This window comes from Amblyomma americanum, chromosome 1, assembly GCF_052857255.1.
Source record: "Amblyomma americanum isolate KBUSLIRL-KWMA chromosome 1, ASM5285725v1, whole genome shotgun sequence".
NCBI lineage: Eukaryota > Metazoa > Arthropoda > Arachnida > Ixodida > Ixodidae > Amblyomma > Amblyomma americanum.
The window spans coordinates 545,077,923-545,091,227 of NC_135497.1; the positions used below are offsets into that span (position 1 = coordinate 545,077,923).

A 13,305-nucleotide genomic window follows, 5' to 3' on the forward strand; every position below is an offset into this window, starting at 1 on the left:
AAAGCGTCAGTCGCAAAACGAACCTTGTACGCATCGAACCTTTTTGTAAGCTGTCTCTTTTACCCAGTATTAAATTCAGTTGTTCTTCGTTCATCGGTTGCTTACTCTTCAACGACCGCCAAAGTATTCACGACATTTTATACAAAAGTTTGGTGCCGAAACCCGGGGCGGGAAGTGAAGAGACGAAATTGCGAACAACGAACCGTGGATATTCGCCTTATTGTGGCCTGTCATCTCAACAGATCCAACGCTGCTACATGAAGTCGTCCCATCCTTTGGTTATTTTAAGCAATTCCGGTGATCCACAACGGTACTGGTACAACGATGGAGCACATCTGCAAGAAGCGAAAGGTATTGCGCACTCAAGTAACGAAGCTTATCAAGGAATGCCTCGAGCGTCTAGATCGGCTAACTCAGAGCGATGCTAGTGTCTTGCACGCTCGACTAATGTCTCTCCATGCTGAGCTCAACGCTGTGAACAGTCGTTTCGAGGAGATACTGGATGATGATCAGGCCGAGACGGAGTACGAGCAGATTTTCGAATACAACGATCGCATCGTAACCGTCTTGGCAAAGCTGCAACAGTGTATCTCCAACCCGACTGGAAACCCACCAACGACTCAGCACGAGAATAACGCCGCTCAGGCCACAACGACCTCCAAGATTAGGCTCAAACTGCCAAGGCTGGAGCTCACGAGATTCAGCGGACGGCGACACGACTGGCAGCCCTTCTGGGAAGTGTTCGAACAAGTAGTCGACAAGAACGAAGAACTGTCATCTGTCGACAAGTTCCACTACCTGAGGGCATCGGTCACAGGTGACGCCGCTGCTGCACTCGCCGGACTTCCACCAACCGCACGGTGCTACAGCGACGCCGTAGAGCTCCTCAAGAAGCGCTTCGGCAACGAAGAGCTCCTAATCCAAGAGCATATGAAGAAGCTGATTGATATACAGCCAGTTCGCTCTTCGGACGACGTACGCGGACTTCGTCGCCTGTACGATACTCTGGCTGCGCACATCAAGGGCTTGGAGACACTGGGCCAAAAGCATGACTCCTACAGCTCACTGCTCATGCCGATTGTGCAACGAGCTTCACCAACGGACATCCTTCTCGACTACAGCCGTCAATGCCTCATCGCGACAACTAGCTCCTCGGACGAGGACGAGGAATCACCAACCGACGACGCTTCGGAAAGCTGTAACTAAACTAAAAAAGGTACTGTGACGTCCTTTTCCCCCCTTATTGCTTTCCTGAGGGTCGAAGTGGAAAGTCGGGAAAATCTGGCTGCATTAAGGAACATGGATATAACTAAAAGCGCTAATGACAGTCGAAAGGAGAAAACGAAGCCGCCTTCCAAAAAGATGAATAAGCCTTTTTCGACCGCTGCAGCCCTGCACCAAAATATAACGAAGGAAGGCTGTTTCTTCTGCAAGGCTGAGGAGCATCAGACGCATGAATGCGATGCACAGAAAAGCATAGACGAAAAGAAACAACTTCTACAAGCGGCAGGAAGATGCTTTAAATGTACACGAAAAGGGCATCGTTCAAGAAATTGTAATGTGTACATGAAATGCATGAAGTGCAAGAAGAGACACGCTACCTCAACATGTGACCCTTCCTACTTGGTAGCTCGCAAAAGAGAAGCAGCTAATGGAGTCACAAACGCACAGGTTAGCCTTGAAACGTCGACACCAGGATCCGAATTCGCTCCCATGAGGACCGTCTTACTGCAAACGGCGGCAGTTAACTGTGGTGGCCAAAAAACCTGGACGCAACTGCGAGTCCTTTTCGATGGCGGAAGCCAACGCTCGTACATCACATCGGAAGCGTCGAAAAGAATAGGATGCAGACTTCTCGGAGAAGAAATGCTGACCGTGGGGGTCTTTGGCGGTCACCAAGAAGAAAAATTATTCAGGCGAGTTATGGTCAAGGTGAAAACTAAAAAGGGGAAAACTTGCGAACTGGAGGTTCTGGAGACAGACGTAATTTGCGATCAGTATATCCCAACACCACCCGTGACACTGACGGACAGGCTGAGAATACTCGGCTACGAACCCGCCGATTTTACCAACGACGGAGGGCCTAGAAACATTGGGCTTTTAATAGGTTCCGATCACATTTGGGAGCTAGCGACCGGCCGATCCACAAAGATCGACGGAAAACTGAGAGCCGTTGAAAGAGCTGTTGGTTGGACCATTCAAGGACCAGTTCAAGGCATAGACGAAGGGCCCCACTGCATGCAAACGATCATCCTGCGAACCTCGGTCACGGAAATAAGCACAACTGACATATTGACGAAATTCTGGACATTGGAATCGATTGGGATAAATGACAATGAGGCAAAGACCGGAAAAAATGCTGCTGTGGAGTTTTTTGAGGACACGGTACAGCTGAAGGAGGGTCGTTATGAGGTAGCCCTCCCCTGGAAACCTGTTACGGATTTAGAGGATAACAGAGAGGTTGCTCTCAGACGCCTACACCAGCTGACAAGACGCCTGCAGAACTCTCCAGAGCTATTGAATGATTATGATGCGGCTATAAGACAGTACAGCGCACTGAATATGGCAGAGATCGTCGAAACGAACGACAGTGGCGCAAACACTATATATCACATGCCGCATCAGGCTGTAATCCGCGGCGCTCACAAGCTGCGTGTTGTTTTTGACGCCTCGTCTCACAACAGGTCAGCAAAATCTCTGAATGACAACCTGGAAAGTGGTCCAAATTTAACGGCCGACCTTGTGGGCATGCTGCTCAACTTCCGCAGGCGTTTTTACAGATCTCAGTGAGACCTGAGGACAGAGATGCCCTGCGTTTTTGTGGTACGAAACGAAGCCTGAGCCAGGTGGTCCACTTCCACCAATTCTGACGTGGCGCATGAAACGAGTTCCATTCAGGACGACTGCCAGTCTGTTTTTGCTCTCTGCCACTCTCCAACATCACTTAAAGAACACGGAAGAACAGTTCCCGATCACTGCTAGTCGACTGCAACGCAGCCTTTATGTCGATGACATACTGATGGGAGCCGAAAACGAACAGGCCGCATTGAATCTCTACAACGAGGCAAACGCCATTTTCGGAGCGGCCTCGATGCAGCTGCACAAATGGGCATCTGACAGTGAAAAGCTTTGTCAGAGATTTCAGCAAGACTCGAAGGGAGCCAAGCCGCTGGGTTATCTATCAGGAGTGTTGAAGGTGTTGGGCCTCACGTGGGAACCAAGTACCGACTTGCTAACATTCTGCCCCTGCACCGATAGAATCTCCACGACAGAACCACCCACCAAACGATCCGTCCTACAAACCACAGCACGGATTTACGATCCCCTAGGGTGGCTATCCCCTTTCATTGTACGAGCGAAGGTACTATTTCAACAACTTTGGCGCCTGAATATCGAATGGGATGATGCCCTGCCCGAAGGAATTGCAGCGGAGTGGTCAAAGTGGCTTGACGAACTGTCTTACCTCCCCGAGGTCAAGGTGCCGCGATACTACAAGGCAAAAGCAGGTGGAGACGCAGCAACCAGTCTGCACATTTTTGCAGATGCGAGCCCAGTCGCCTATGGAGCGGTCGCCTACCTGACGACAGATGGCGAGGAAGGTAGTGCGACAATACTAATAAGCAAATCTAAGGTCGCTCCAATTAAGGAACTTACCCTAGCTAGGCTGGAGCTAACGGCATGCCTGCTGGCTGCACGATTAGGTCGCTACATTCTCGGCCAGTTAGAGGAACCTCCCCAAAATGTCCATTTGTGGAAAGACTCAACCATCGCATTACATTGGATTCAGGGGAACGCCGATCGCTGGCAGCAGTTTGTACGCAATCGCGCGGTCGATATTCAGAGGCTGACTGGAGAATTTACCTGGAACCATTGCCCAGGAAAGGAGAATCCTGCAGATCTCCTTACCCGCGGTCTACCCGCACAGAAGCTGTCGAATAACGAGCTTTGGTGGACGGGTCCACGATGGATCTGCATGGAGGAATTCTACTGGCCTCAGTGTGGAATCGCGCCTACATACACCGAGGCGGAGCTGGAGCGAAGAAGGGAAACGAAGGCACTACCCGCCGCCGCAACCACACCGGCAGCGGACGCCTTGACGGAAATGCGACATTTCAGTTCCTTCTCACGCTTGGCTCGAGTGACCGCCTGGGTGCTGCGATTTGTCGCGAAAATACGACGCCAAAAAACCGAATCCGGACCACTGACAACGGAGGAGCTAAAGAGGTCAGAGGAATACTGGATTCTTCATGAACAACAGACTAGATTTGCCAACGAAGTAGAGTGCGTACGAAAGAGCCAGAGAATCCCTTCAGACTCACCGCTGAAAAATGTGTCCTTGAAGCTCGACAGTCACGGTGTTCTTAGAGTGCACGGAAGGCTTCAACAGAGCCAACTGACTTATGACAGCAAGCACCCTATCATTCTGCCTAAACACAGTGACTTGTCCATGCTTATAGCCAAACAATGCCACCGACAAGTGCTGCATGGAGGCATCCGCGATACTCTGACTCAACTCAGAGAAAAATTCTGGGTGATTGGCGCAAGACAGCTGGTAAAGAAAATAGTCAAGGAGTGCGTTATCTGTCAGCGCTACCACGCACAACAGCCAACGAGGTCTGCGCGCCACTTCCAAGGGACAGAATAACAGAGGCTCACCCGTTTCAAGTGACTGGAGTTGACTTCGCCGGTCCTTTACTTGTCAAGGGGAATAGTGCGTCAAAGTGTTACATCTCTCTGTTCACTTGTGGCGTCACCCGAGCGCTCCACCTTGAATCGGTGAGTGACATGTCTACACTCTCCTTTGTTTTGGCTTTCCGCCGATTTATCGCCCGACGAGGTGTACCTCATACTGTCTACAGTGATAATGCACTTACCTTTAAGAAGGCAAGCAAGGACCTAGCTACTCTTTGGAGCATTATCAGAAGCGACGAAGTGAAAAACTACTTCGCGAACAGCCGAGTTGAGTGGAAGTTCATAGTGGAACGCGCGCCTTGGTGGGGAGGCTTCTACGAACGACTTGTCGGCCTGACAAAGAAAGCCTTAAAGAAAACGCTAGGAACAAGTTGTCTCAATTTTGAACAGCTCACCACAACGCTAATTGAAGTGGAAGCCATCCTCAACTCTCGTCCACTCACGCACGTACACACCGAAGCAAACAAACCTCAGCCGCTATGCCCGGCATCGTTTCTCACCGGGAAGAGGCTGACCTCACTGCCAGATGTGCCGCATGTCGAATTGAATGCCATTACTGGTGCGACCCTACGGCAAATGTTCACGAACAGGTCTCGACTCCTGCGCGGATTCTGGTGGCAGTGGATGAATGAGTACTTGAAGGAATTGCAAGCATCACAGTTTCACCGAAAGAACCCCACCCGGAGTCTACAGGCAGGCGATCTTGTGCTGCTTAAAGAATCTCTTCAGCCAAGACAGCTCTGGAAGATGTCACTAATTGACGCGACCTTTCCCGGGCGTGACGGGCGAGTGCGGTCATGCATCGTGAGACTTCCCGGAGGAGCAACCCTGCGTCGTCCAGTTCAACTGCTCTATCCGTTAGAGCTTGTGAAGTGAGTGTGGCTGTGAAATGTCAGTGCCATTTCGGGCGGGAATGTGTTGTGAACGTTATGTTTCGTGGAAAGACGGTTTTCCGTACGTCGACCTCTGAGACCGATTCCCCGCTTTGCGGAAACATTCTGACTTATTTATTACCGTCTGTGCCCTTCGAGGAGGGCGCCCCGCGTCCCCCTGCGCCACGCAGGGCCGCTCTCCCTGGAGAGCATCTCTCAACTCCGGAGTCCCCGAGTGGCGAGAGGGGAGGTGTCTGGTGGCTCAGACCGTGGTAGCGACGAGACAACGGCGAAAGCGTCAGTCGCAAAACGAACCTTGTACGCATCGAACCTTTTTGTAAGCTGTCTCTTTTACCCAGTATTAAATTCAGTTGTTCTTCGTTCATCGGTTGCTTACTCTTCAACGACCGTCAACGTATTCACGACATTTTATACATCCTTCGTCAAAATACAATTCACACTAAAGCAACATGGCTTTGCAGTGCGTTCAAACAACATAAGGTGTGTTTTTCCGCAACTGGAAATAATGAGCTCAGATATCCCGTTTAAAAACCCTTGACAGTCCACATGAAATGGTTTGTGTTTGAGCCGTGTGGTAGGAGAATTGAAGCAGTCTAAGCAATGTGAAGAAAACCCTCGTCCTCACCATTTATTTTGGTCTTTTCAGATGTTAAAGTTTCAATTAAAGGCTCAGAAGTAAACCGTATATTCAGATGACTATTAACAACAGCTGAACGGTACGACGAAACTGCGCTGTCGGACGGGACGGAAGAGGAGACAGACACCAGACACCAGCGCATGTGTCTGTCTCCTCTTCCGTCCCGTCCGTCAGCGCTGTTTCATCGTACCGTTCAAAATGAACCAACCAGCCACAGCTGTACACAGGCCGTAAGTTGACGAACGTATATGAAACCTTTTTTGCCAAACAATAAATTTCTAAAATGAAACAAAAGCATAGTTTGCATTTAAGACGTGATTAATCGAATTCCAGGGTAAAAATCATGACTGATCAAACTGGTTTCCATTTTGTTACAGCTGCATTCATCTGGGAATTGTTCCATAAACCACTTGGGAACTTTCGCACACATCCATATATATAGCTTATTTAAATCTGAAAGGCAGGTATTGTGACTCAAAGCTGCGCCTGGGCTATGAAACGAAAAAACATATAGATAAATATCTTCTAAGGCCTACTGTGTACATATTTCAGGTGACTGCGTGGACCATGGCATGCGCGGCCTACATTCGCATGATTACCCCATTGTTTATGACGATATATCTTGATTCGCTGCTAGATGAATGAGCTGACTTGGGAAATTTTGGCTAAAGAAAGCATTCCGTGAATACGTTTTTTGCGGAAACAGAGCGAATGTTCTTGCTTAGTCCTGGCTCCAATCCTGCCACGGCTGCGCACGACAGAGATCTGGCACGGAAAAGAGACAAAATTATTGACGCTGTCTGGGGACGCTCTCGCGAGGAGGCTAACAACAGCGTTGACGATGTAATTTTCTCCCGGAGTGTCACTGCGCACGAGAGGAATGGCGGGACATATTTTGTCCTTTGAATCGCCCAGTAAAATGGCTCGCATGTGATATTAGCCCCAAAGCTATTCCGCAATCCATGGCGGCTGAATCTTCATGCTCTCTGCATTACTCACCACCTTATAGTTCCATCAGACAAAGAAATATGGTGTCACTTTTAGCAAAGAGACTTTAGAGTGTCTCTTCGGTTCTGGTGTATACTACACGTCGACAACTTCGCCCGGGAATTATGTCGATTAAAGTTATTTAAGCAAAGACGTGCTCAACATTTCCAAAAGCGCTCCAAAATATTCAACCAAGGTCATTCGTAGTTCAGAGATCGCTTCCAGAAGAATTCATGTAAATCTTTTCCGCACTTTTCCTAAATCATCAGCTTACGCAAGCACAGACAAGCACCAAGCTCAACTAGCACAAATTAACAATAACAATGACGGAATATTTTGATAACACTCAGCGCGATTATCACCATCTTTAAAATCTGAGCAGTAAAACCTAACGATCCGTATCTTTCAAGACGCCGCATGGTTCTTCGGTTTTGTGGTGCGTTATGCCGTATACGGTGCCGCTCCGTAGTGCTGAGCTGTGAGTGCGACTGTTCATGTTAACAATCACCTGCAACGCTCAGTAGTTCCTCCGGCGCAGACGTCAGTACCCCGTCACGCTCAAGGGTTCCTTCGAAGTTAACTCCACCAACCTCTTGCAACGCCAAGCGGTTCCTCCGACGCCCACTCCTAGGCCCTACAACGCCCAGAAGTGCCTCCGACGCTGACGGCTTCAGCCTTTCCAACGGTCAGAGCGTCTGTCAACTGCAGCAGCTAGCAGCGCTGACGGCTCTCCGATGCACCTCCACAAGACAGCATGGAACGATGTGAGCAAAAAACTCCGAACGCTGTTAATAATTACTGTTTTCTGGTTTCGTTTCTCTTAGACATTGTTTAGCTGCGTATTTTTTAGTGTTTTGTGCATTTTTGGGTTTATATATAGAGTGGGTTGGTTTTGTTGGAGGTTTTGTGTAGTAGTGTAACGTGTATTAAATGTGCCTTTGTGTAGCTATCACGTTTTGCATATCCATTCAACTGGCTTGGGCGTTCGCCTCTGAGATTCGTGACAGACATGTTGAAACACATCATGATACCACTGTCTTCAGTAAACACCAAGATGAACAAATCTGGTGGCCTGTCCACAATGTACCATACAGTGACCTAACATGAAAATCTTTGATAGAAGTTCGTCTGGTTAGGTTTTTAACCTAAAGGAGACAGTGGGGAAACAAAGAGAGATTATCGGTTGGTGCCAGTCTCATCTGTGTGCCATACACTATATAAAGTTATTCTGCAAATTTTAAGAACGAATTACAAATCGCACAGGCCTAAGAAGCGCGGCATTTTGCACCCCCCCCCCCTCCCGCTCATCACCAACCCCACAGTAAACGGCAACATCACACCGTAAAAATAAATATTATCACTGAAAAAAAAAACAGTGGCAAGAAGAGATATTAATGGAATCTGACATCTGCATGGAAGTCTGCGTGCATTATCTGCAACGCTTTGACTGGGAGTCGTTCTTTGCTGTTTACCTTTTCCTTGCTTTTCTTTTTGTTTATTAAGTGTTTTTATTTTCGTTTCCCATTTGCCTGTTTCTTTTTTAAATTTCCTTAGCTCCTCCGCTTGTGACTACTTTAACAATTTCTAGCCACAGCAGGCGTACAGTGCGGCCATCCGGGAAAGAACAGTTAAACAGTGACATTTGTAGAAAGAGCAGCTCGTCCGAGCTTGGCAATAATGATCGTCATTAATGTTAATAGAGAAACCGCACAAGGTCTGTTTCCCTGCACTGGAAACAGCAATTCTGTGTGTCGAATAGACTCACCGCGTCCAATTTTCAAGTAAAAAAAAAGAAAGAAAACTTGACGTCTACTTCAAGACGACGGCGACGACACCGGGAGCAAGTGCACTCTGCCTAGACGAGGCGGGCGTGGTCTTACTGGGCGGTGACTGTCTTACCAGCTTCTGACTGTTTGATTGTTTTTCGCTTTTGCAGGGCGCTTGCAGGTCGTTAGGGCCGCCAACGTCGACGTCCTCTCCTGGCCAGGGGAACTCCTCCTGGTCGGCCAGCCTCCCCCATAACCAACTTCCCCTGGACGCCTTCTTTCTGAGAGGCGTCAGCACTATTCCCGTGGCTCTGGTACCTTTGGATGGAGGCGCCATTAGGCTCAACAACCCGGATGCGGTAGAGTCTGAGGTACAGGCGATTTCGCCTCTCTTTTTAAAAATCTGTGACGTCCGGCAGTACGGCAGAGGAGGCGTGTTGTGCAGGTCGGCAGACCAGGTCTGCATCATGGATTTGCTAAAGTGCACCTCTTTTGGAAGCCAGTCGGTAAGCGAATTTATCCCGCCGCACTTGGCGTGCTCTAAAGGTCTGGTGCGAGGTGTTGACTCGCGACTTAGTCCAATGAAGACGCTGGAGAAACTCTCCCCCACAGGGGTGATTTCTGTACATCGTTGCACACGGGTAGTTGAGGGAACGAAGATTCCAACGGAAACTGTAATTGCCAGTTTTGCTGGCACCTCTTGTCCATCTGAGCTGAAGGTGTGGCCGCTGGTTTTCAGGGTGGACCAGTATACCTCAAGGCCACTTCAATGCCGCAACTGCTGGAGGTTTTGCCACAGCGCGAACTCCTATAAATCCAGCTCACGGTGCAGTGTGTGCGGAGGAAATCATGATCGCGAAGGAAGTTGCTCAAAAGCTGAGATGTGTTGCTTGTGCAGCGGTAGCCACTCTGCAACATATTCTAATTCTCCTGCGAGGGCTGAGGAGGTTAAGGTGTTGGAGGTGCTGGAAAAGCGCCGGTGCTCAAGGCGCGAGGCCATGGGTATTGTTAAGCAGAGGACGTACGGTTATTCAAGTGTGGCAGCCCGGCAGACGACTGCGGTGGAGGATTCAAGCCTGTCAGATGCAATTGCTACTGCGGTTGAAAAGGCTCTGTCAAAGGTCATGGATAGTTTGGTGGTTTCAGTAACAGAGTGCATCTCGGAAGTCATGGTGTCGCAAATGTCCTCTTTAATTCTGAACTCCAATGCTGCGATGATGTCATCAGTGGATCCTGCTGTAGGTCCTGCACAGAGTGCGGAGAAGCCATCTCTTGGTTCAAAGAAGCCGCAAAAAGAGCGCACGTCTCCAACTCATTTACCTGAAGTCACGACCGGAGAAATTTATGGGTGTGTTGAGTTGATGGAGCTCGATGCTCGAGATCAAAAAGTAGCCGGTCTCCTTTGGCCGTTGCTGGACCGTCTAGCCCCTTCAATCCAAAACAAAAAAGAGTAATTCAGGTAAATCTGGTAACCACAGCATTTTGGAAAAGACAGTTGCTGCTGCAGATCTCTCGGCAGAATAGGGTCTCTGAAAGTGCCGCAGTGGAACTGTCGTTCAATTCAGTCAGCCTACACTGATTTAGTAAGTCTTTCAAATCGATTTGGCTAATGAACACTTGTGAATGTGCACTATAAATTATATGTCATTTGGGCACCTTGATGATTTATTTTTATTTTCTTTTTGGTGTCCGAGACGAATTATTTTTGAATGAGGTAGTGATGGGCATCTACATAGTACTGTGCACTGTATTGTTACAGGATGAAGAGTGTGAGATATAATCTCACAGCAGAATTACCTCTTGTTTATTCTCTGATGACCCTGTGGAACCATCTGTATGATTTCGAGCTTCGGTGTCTGATGTCTACAGAAAGACTAACCTTTTCATGGAAAAAAGAAAGAAAGCTCCAAGACACATGTGTAGGCTTTTGGGTTTGTGATAGACTGGTCTTGGTCACCTAATACCTAATAAGCTTAGTGCCAGTTCATTTTGAAGGTGCAGATTGGAGCATAATAATATGAAGGGGCTGCCATATTTAATTATTGCGTTTATTGAACTCTCTAAGTTGAAAACATGGGAGCCAACGGGGCTTTCCCTGAGAAAAACTTTTCTTGATGGAAGTGGTTACTCCTTCCTTCCTAACTTTACCTTTGTTTGTGGAAACATCGCATTTTGGAGTTTGCATTATATTTTAAGCTACTGCGTGTAATTTTTGGCGGTATTATAGAAGGTATAGTTTATAATGGTAAAAATTCCTATATTATGAGAAATTCCTATTTGAATTAGGTTTCAATCGAATGCGTATTTTAAGTTGCATCCACTCCAGAGTGCAGCCATAAACCTACGAAGAAAATTTTTAAATCTGTCTCAGGAATTCTGCAGCCGAAGGGAGAATCAAGGTCAAGGTTAACTTCAAGCTTACTTTGTTATTTATTTATTTAGTGCTCATTTACGTAATAAATTTTACATTATTTTTTTTATTACATTTAAATGTTCGAAGGTTGATGCAAACGGTCGCGTTGTGGTGACGACACTCCAAAAGTCAAGAAGACAACGAGAAGGCTTCAAGATGAAAGTGCTTAAGGGGCTGACTCGCGCCCACTAAGAACTGAACGACTCGGCGGCGGCGACAGCCACAAGCTTGCTCGGAGGTAATCGAACCGATTGCTTGCAGTACTTGGCCGCGCTCAATTTAACGCTGGCAAGGAACCTTCGAGATAAAAAACCAAAAGCAACTATGCAACAATTTGGAAAAATGTGGAAGCGTTTGCACGTGGCCAGGATCAATGGAGATAAGTCTGATCACATCTCTCATAACAAACCAAAACTATAAAGCCGCCTGTCGGCGGTTTTGAGTGTGAACGAACGTACGGTGCAGATTCATGGCAATATAAAGCGAATTGAAATGGGAAGCTTTATAGACGGGAAGCTTTACGCATAAGGAGTGATTTATTGCATTAAAATAGTTTGTGCATCGTTTGTTTGAATTCTGCTAATCATTATCATGTACAGGGGTCAGACAGTCGACTTCTGTTGGAACATGACGGGTTTAGGTTACTCATACACGAAATGCTTTATATCTGGCTACGTAGCCAACTAGTTGAACCTCACTGGGTTTTGCATTTAAAAAGTCCTAGAACATTAATGTTTGAGTTGTCAGAAATCTGGTCCAAGTGCAAGGACTTGGAGAATGGGGGGGGGGGGGGGGGGGCGCTGCCCCTTCTAAACAACTGTTGGGGGAGTCACCGTCCCCTTGCCCCCCCCCCCCACCCGCCTATTCCGGGGTCCCTGGAGATGTGCAAATCCCTCTGTGAAACTCTTATTCACGGCTGCAGGCAAGTCGGTTTGCACTTTTCACGGAACTAGCTGTGGAAGATGAAGCTTCACTTTACACTTTTCTCACTAGCTTGATATGTGATACGTTGAATTTCTACGCAGCCGGCTAAGGTTGCCTCATTAGAGCAGCATAAAGTGATGGCATGAGAAAGGGCGAACTTGCTTCGCATGCTGTAAACACTGTCATTGTGCAGTTCCGTAAGACGGGCGCTGAGGCTGAGAATTCAGAAACCACGTTTCGAAGCCCTCTGTGGGAGCCGAGTGGTGTCGGCGTTGCACCACACGGTATTCCGTGAAGCAAGCGGTTTACGTATAGCTTCTTTTAGCAAAAAATCGCTTCTAGCGGAAGGATTACTCTCCGTTGATTCTGAAGAAAAGAAAAGCGCATAACTGGCTTCCTGGGTCAGTGGACCTCTCAATCGCACCATGAGTTACGTGGTGTTTGTGCCCACCTGCAGAAATACGTGCTTAGTAATGACAAACCGCCAACCATTTTTTTTTCTGTAGGAAAACAATGGCCATACGCGATACTGCAAAATAAGGAAAAGAACTGTTGTAGAGAGAACATATGCAAATATCCTTTTGAGCTCGTACTGATTTACATAGACCAATCTGCCTTCGCAAACCTATTCATGATCTGTGTTACGTGACCGACAATAGCGTGTTTTATGAGCCCTGCCACCTTAACAAAGGCAAGCACCACTGATATCCACTAGTTGGCTGAATGCTGTGCTCCCGCCTTCCGAGATGAGCGCGAGTGAAGCCACTGGAAGTTGGACGGCTTGTACATCCCAGAGGCGTCAGACGTCTGGCACGTTTCTTCCTTTCGTTCGCAGTTTTTTTCGTTCTTTCTCTTTGACATCCGCTGTTATGCCAAAGGAATAAGCAACCTTAACGCAAGAAATGTGAGCATCGTTCGGATAACGCTGTAATTTCAGAGAAGAGGTAAAGGTGTACGTACTGTACATAATACGCCCCGATCTGGCCTAGTTCT

General features: G+C 47.9%; 1 protein-coding gene across 1 annotated transcript; it reads left to right on the top strand.

Annotated features, from left to right (window-relative positions):
• The first annotated feature begins 324 nt into the window (after positions 1-324).
• Positions 325-1,206, top strand: LOC144129431 (uncharacterized). The gene has a single exon (XM_077663601.1). It carries the CDS (start codon positions 325-327, stop codon positions 1,204-1,206), a length of 882 nt encoding a protein of 293 aa, XP_077519727.1.
• Positions 1,207-13,305: the final 12,099 nt, after the last annotated feature.